This window comes from Candoia aspera, chromosome 1, assembly GCF_035149785.1.
Source record: "Candoia aspera isolate rCanAsp1 chromosome 1, rCanAsp1.hap2, whole genome shotgun sequence".
NCBI lineage: Eukaryota > Metazoa > Chordata > Lepidosauria > Squamata > Boidae > Candoia > Candoia aspera.
The window spans coordinates 312667138-312674314 of record NC_086153.1 but is presented as its reverse complement, the minus strand read 5'-3'; the positions used below and the strand labels follow the sequence as shown (position 1 = coordinate 312674314).

Sequence of the window (7177 nt, the reverse complement as noted above, 5' to 3'; positions counted from 1 at the left end):
AGATATGGTTATATCCCACAGTGTGAAAAATAGTTTTATGTTCTATGAACTGGGCAATTAAGTCAGGATTAAGATTTTGCTTATATAACCTGAGGTAATTTTTATACTATACTATACTAAACTAAACGTCTGTATCTCCTACCAGATTGAGAAAACATTTCTGTCCAGGATTCTTAATCAACTCATGCATCAGATTCCCATTATCTGCTCTGGAGAGGCAGAGGAGATAGGGATTATGCAGTACCGGACTTCTGGAATGAGGTTCCCCTGGAGATCCAGCTGGCCCCCACTCTGCTGTTGTTTAGAAGAGCCGTGAAGACCTGGCTTTTTACCAAGGCCTTCGGTGAGGGACAGTGTGAGACCCTCACTTCATCACACTTGCCGTTTTTTAAATAGATGTTTTATTGTAATTTCTTTGTTGTGAGATGCCCAGAGTCGTTGAAAGTTGGGCAGCATAAAAGTTTAATAAATTATTTGGAGAAACAATAGCATAAGAAAGCTCACTGTATGAAACTGGACATAGCTTGCTATTAACAGTTTAGATTGGATTTCAGAAAGGCACTTTAAGTCATACAGAAAGTATTGTCAAATAGACAATACTTTTTTTTCCTTCTGAATAATGATTCATGTATGTTACAAGCTACTGTCACAGTCTGATTTTCAAAAGTTGTAACCAAACTGATTTGCATTTAGGTTAAACTTGGTTCTGTGCCATCAAGATTTTGCAATTTGACTATTAGCTGGGAACTCACCCCACGCGAACAGTTTAATTGGTGTTTATACTTTTTCTTTCATTTGACTTATTGTCACTTTTAATTTTTTTTTTGGTGGGGCACTGGCCCATCTTGTTCATGTAGAACTGCTATCCTTGGCTTTGGTTCAAAGTAGTCTTTTAAAATGATGTAATAATTTGTATCAATTTAATAAGCAGACATGTAAGCCTTCTACAGTTGTGTGAAAAAGTACACCCTCTTTGAGTTCTATGGTTTTATGTATCAGGACATAATAAAAATCATCTGGTCCTGAGCAGGTCTTAAAGTTAAGTAAATACAACCTCAGATGAACAACACCACATGACATATTACACCATGTCATTATTTATTTTACAAAAATAAAGCCAAAATGGAGAAGCCATGTGTGAAAAAGTAAGTACACCTTATGATTCAATAGCTTGTAGAAGCACCTTTAGCAGCAATAACTTGAAGTAATTGCGTTCTGTATGACTTTATCAGTCTCTCACATCTTTGTGGAGGAATTTTGGCCCATTCTTCTTTACAACATTGCTTCAGTTCATTGAGGTTTGCGGGCATTTGTTTATGCACAGCTCTCTTAAGGTCCCGCCACAGCATTTCAATCGGGTTGAGGTCTGGACTTTGACTGGGCCATTGCAACACCTTGATTCTTTCCTTTTTCAGCCATTCCATTGTAGATTTGCTGGTGTGCTTGGGATCCTTGTCCTGTTGCATGACCAATTTCGGCCAAGCTTCAGCTGTCAGACAGATGGCCTCACATTTGACTCTAGAATACTTTGATATACAGAGTTGTTCATGGTCGACTCAATGAGTGCAAGGTGCCCAGGTCCTGTGGCTGCAAAACAAGTCCAAATCATCACCCCTCCACCACCGTGCTTGACAGTTGGTATGGGATGTTTGTGCTGATATGCTGTGTTTGGTTTTGCCAAACGTGGCGCTGTGCATCATGGCCAAACATCTCCACTTTGGTCTCGTCTGTCCAAAGGACATTGTTCCAGAAGTCTTGTGATTTGTTCAGATGCAACTTTGCAAACCTAAGCTGTGCTGCCATGTTCTTTTTAGAGAGAAGAGGCTTCCTCCTGGCAACCCTTCCAAACAAACCATACTTGTACAGTCTTTTTCTAATTGTACTGTCATGAACATTAACATTTAACATTCTAACTGAGGCCTGTAGAGTCTGAGATGTAACTCCTGGATTTTTTGCAATTTCTCTGAGCATTGCACGGTCTGACCTTGGGGTGAATTTGCTGGGACGCCCATTCCTGGGAAGATTGGCAACTGTCTTGAATGTTTTCCACTTGTGAATAATTTTCCTCACTGTAGAATGATGGACTTTACATTGTTTGGAAATGGCCTTACAACCCTTTCCAGATTGATGGGCAGCAACAATTACTTCTCTAAGATCATTGCTGATGTCTTTACTCTCTGGCACTGTGTTAACAACACCTGAATGCTCGAGACTAGCACACCCCTAAAACTGGCTTTTATAGAGGTGGGCACACTTGCTGATAATTAATCAAGGGCATTTGATTAGCAGCACCTGGCTGCTACTTAGCCTCTTAATACCTATGGAAGCAGTAAGGGTGTACTTAGTTTTTCACACATGGCTTCTCCATTTTGGCTTTATTTTTGTAAAATAAATAATGACATGGTGTAATATGTTGTGTGTTGTTGTTCATCTGTGGTTGCATTTACCTAATTTTAAGACCCTCTAAGGACCAGATGATTTTTATTATGTCCTGATACATAAAACCATAGAACTCAAAGAGGGTGTACTTTATTTTTAACACGACTGTATGTAGTATACCCATGCAATAATATAAATATGCTGCTATCCTGAAATGCACAGCATGTTGACATAAATGTCATGACAATTCACTTGCTTTTCAGGTCATTGCTTTTATATAATGGTATAGTAGAGAAAGCGCTCCACTCATGCAGAGGACCAGCATTTGTTTATTCTCTGTTCCACAGCTACTGCAGCTTTATGAGGACAATCTGGAGCCTTGAGAAGTAGCTGTTTTGGGGGGGAGGGGAAGGTAGGAATGGAAAAGTTCAGTGATGCTGTATTTCAAAAGCAGGAGGGTATCACTCCTCATGCATTTCCACTTAACCGAGGAAGACAGATTTTATAAAGGCAGCTATGAAGATGCCTCATATTCTCTAACCCATATTAGGTTTTCCATAACAATCGTCTGGAATATCCTAAGTCTTAGATTTTGAAACATGGCAATTAAAGAACAGTCCATTTCATAGAAGGGCTGCATTACTAAGTTTCATGCAACTTTTGTGTCATTACAAATATTAACATAGATGGCCATTTCTGGTCTGTTAAGTATATTATATGACAAATAATTTGTCAATTTATTTCAGTACTGGCTTATGACTACAGTTTTTTACAATTTGATGTGCTTCAGATACAGTGGTGCTATATATATATATATATATTTGACTCACTTGTTTAATTAGTTTCTCTTTATCTAGTTTTAGGACTTATGTGGAAAACAGATTATGTTTTAGGTCATATTTATACAAAAATATTGAACATTCAGAAGGGTTCACAAACTTTTAAGCACCACTGTATGCTGAACAACTGCTACCAGCCCTGCAACCATGCAGACAACTTGAGAAAGTTCAAGAGTAAAAGAAATGCAATAGGTAACATTGATCAATACATCTGTTTGACATTGTGTCTTCAGATATGCCTTGCAACCATGATAGAGAATCCTGTATCAACTACCTTGAGTTTAACTGAAGGAAAATGGATTCCATACTTTTCAGACAACAGTTTATATGGTTTACATGGTAATAAGCAGTATTAATCAGACAGGATGCTAGCCAGATTTTCCTGTTGAGTGGGTAGAGCAAATTTCCCCAATTTCCAGAGTTCTGACCTCTGTGAGGGTCTGGATAACCATAGCACTTTTTTTCCCCAGCAGATACTGGGGCTGTAGGGGAAACTGGAGAGAAAGTTTTCTGAGAGTTCACCTGATTTGGGTTATCATGGGGAAAAAGGAAGGGGAAGAATAATTTTCTTCTGGCTACCACCAGTACAGATTCCTCCACTGCTGTAAGATCATATGGAAGTTTGGGTGTTCTATAAAATTGGATTTTTGCTCAGTATTTTTTTCTTAGACACTACATAATCCACACTTTAGAATGCCCTGTACTAGAGCTAAAAGCAGTTTATGATGAGCAGATAAAATTCCATTTCTTCTTTATTTAATCCATAGAATACACCATTTGTAGAATTTAAAAACTAGATAAAAGAGCATATTAAATGGCAGGTGTATGAAGTTTTTCCATAAACAATGTCTGAACAAAAAAAATCTGAATTACAAAATATTAAAAATATGTTGGTACATTAACATAGCATTGCACTAAAGCATAAAGATACAAGTATAAAGAAAAATTGTGCCACTTACCTATATTTTTTTTGCTGTTTCTAGGAATGTTTTATTCTGTACATAGGACCATTCTGTACAAAATATGAAGTCTACATTTTTATTACTCATTACAATAAAACAAAGTACAATGTATGTACAATATTAAATGAAGCCATACTAAAGCCACACAAAAGAAGACACTTGTAATATTTTTTTGACATTCCTGATGTACAGGCATAAAAGTTCTGGAGAACATGGAAAGGTAGATAACACTGAACTTTATGAAGAGTAACAATCACCAAAATTGTATTTTATTTGTACACTTTATTTGGGATGTATTTGTTTTAATAATAATTTAATACATAACTTGTATAGAGAATATGGTGATAAGAAGGAAGCCAAACAAATTAATACTACTAAATCTTAGTATTGCTTAGGCAAGTTGGTTAACTGGCCTGAAATTTCTAGAACAAATTGTCAGGGCAATAATGCTACCTGCTCCAGAACAGTTGATTTTTGGTGAACGTTTATCTTCAGTAAAGAGCAAAAATAAAATTTAGACACTGTAAGATCTTATATGCTGAGCGTTACACAGTCAACCAAACATTGATATACAATATTTTCCCATTCCCCCACCCCCAGGTTAAAATTAGACTGCTTCTTTTCAGAAACCTCTTTCATGAACCTACTGAACAGCCAAATTATAAAGAAGATATTTGATAAATTATCAGCTAAAGATGGGAAGTTCAAACAATGGCATATCAAAATACATACAGACATTGCTTTATGCAATTATAAAAGCACCCTTCCCCTCATCAAAAGGAGAAGACATTTTTAAACTGCTTTAATTATTTGTATTTCATTATGGCAAAGCATATTATTTTTTTTCAAGTTTAACAGGTATTATTTTCACAAAAAATAGGTATTTTGTTTGAAGCTTGGAGTGGTCTTTATATTCAGCTTTTTCTTATCACTAATTCCCATCATTCCCACCTGATATGAACTATTTCATAACTTTCACAATATACATTGGACATTTCATATTTGAGACCAGCTAGCAGGCCCCGGTCTCAAAATGCCTGCTTTGTAAAGTATTTGTTATGGATCAAGATTTGTTACCTAAAACTATTTTAAAGAAATTGCAAGTTTGGTTAGTGCCAGAGAAAAAAGAAAAAAAGTAAGTTCTTCTAAATCAAATTAATATGAAACTGCTCAAGTAAGATACTAAAGTCTAAGATACTGGCTACCCTGAGAGAAATCAAATATTGAAGACAAAGCACAATGCATTTTTTAAAAAAATTATTTGTGCTTTCCTATCTAGAACAGTTTGAAGAAAATTCATAATGTGCAAGTGATTTTATGGAACACATAGCAGCATCTAAAGATCAACAGCACGTCAGGTGGATTTTCTTTTTTCTTGAGAGGTGTGCATGTTCTATATACCTTTTTCACCCAAAAATATATTGACAGCAGAACTACTATAACTAACTTCTCAGCTCTTAAAATAGGTATCTGAAACAGGTGGAATGCCATTGAAGGGTATTTGCCTAAGCTAAATTTTCTAAGATGCATCAATGCTACACTCTCTCTAAATGATAATAGCCAGGGAAATGTATCCAAATGTAATCTATCTCCTGATGTCAGTAAGGAGTCTTAGCAGGTACCATATTCCATATGCTAAAAGCTTAGAAAAAAGAGAAAAGAGGAAAGCCATTTTGATAAATAATAATTCTGAAACCAAGAAATATATGCAATCACTTTAAAAATGCAATTTATTTTTAGTCAAGGCAGACATACTTCTATTTTTAGGAGCACAAATTCTCTACCAGCTCAGTTCCAAAATATTAATTTTGTATTCCACACTAAAGGACCAGAAAATATGGCTTCAATCCATATAAAGTATTCAACCAACGGTGTCTTCTATCTGGAACCATTTTTGGACCTCCTAGAAATTAAACGTGATTTAAGATTGTCCTGAAAATTATCATTCTGTAATAAAGAATTAATGACTTTCCAAACTGCCAGAATATATTCAAGACAGTACTGCAGATTTTTTTTTCTTCAAGTACTTTTCTCACCAAATTTATAAAATGCCTAATAGTTACATATGAATTTAGAATTTTGACCATTCCCATGGTACTAATGGCAGACAGAGATGGGCAGGAGGAGAGAGAGAGAGAGAGAGAAAAAAAAGGGTTCCATTCATCTGACACTGGTCTTGTGCAACCTTCATCATTTCAGTGGACTTACATAAGAAAAGCCATGCAAGGTCACTTCATATTATCCTCATTATAAGCTGATCAAGATAGGAAAAAACATGGAACTCCTGTGTAGATTGTCACACATGCATTTCATTGTATGCACATGGATATTATGGACAAAAACCTGAAACTGCAACCAATTTAAATTTACTAGCACATGTACAGATATGAAACATGATAGACATTATAGTTTCATGCCTTTTTCTATATAGAGCTGATTTTAATATACAAACAAAAATTATGTTTGAAGAGGCCTGAAATATCTGAATGGTTGCTCAGCAGCAGCGCTTGATAATTTGCACCAAAAGACTGCTCTTCTCTCAACAGTAACTGGAGGAAATGCATGCTTCCCACTGGTTGGTACTATGCCAATAGCACCAAGAAAATGTCTTTGTTTAATACTAATCAACTCAAGTTTCTGATTACAGAATCAGGTAATTCACCATTGTTTGAACTACTTATCTTGAGCTGCTCACACTGTATTGAAATTATTGCCTAACAGAATGGGGCTGAAAAAAAGCTTTGACTTGTGTGTAACTGATCAGTATGGCACAAAAAAAGGTAAGTTCTCTACTGCGGAACAGAGTCCAGGAAAAAAAAATGTTTTTCTCCAAATAAGATATCACTTGACTAGTCTAATGCCCATCATGTGATATTAGATCCTCAGCTCGGCAATGAGACTCCAAGGCTTTCATGGTATAGATATCCTGAGGCAATTCAGACTTGCGCCGCACCATAGGACGGTCCTTTTTCTGCTCCACCCGTTCCTGAAATCAAA

At 36.0% G+C, this 7177-nt stretch overlaps 1 protein-coding gene across 5 annotated transcripts in view; it reads right to left on the bottom strand.

Moving 5' to 3' along the window:
- Nucleotides 1–4182: 4182 nt before the first annotated feature.
- PPP2R5C (protein phosphatase 2 regulatory subunit B'gamma) overlaps nt 4183–7177 on the bottom strand; it is a 75829-nt gene continuing 72834 nt past the window's right edge. For all 5 annotated transcript variants that reach the window (XM_063290331.1, XM_063290329.1, XM_063290330.1 and 2 more), the window contains one exon: nt 4183–7166. In XM_063290331.1, coding sequence (XP_063146401.1) covers nt 7035–7166 — 132 coding nt within the window. In that variant the 3' untranslated portion in view covers nt 4183–7034. The remainder of the gene's footprint in view (nt 7167–7177) is intronic.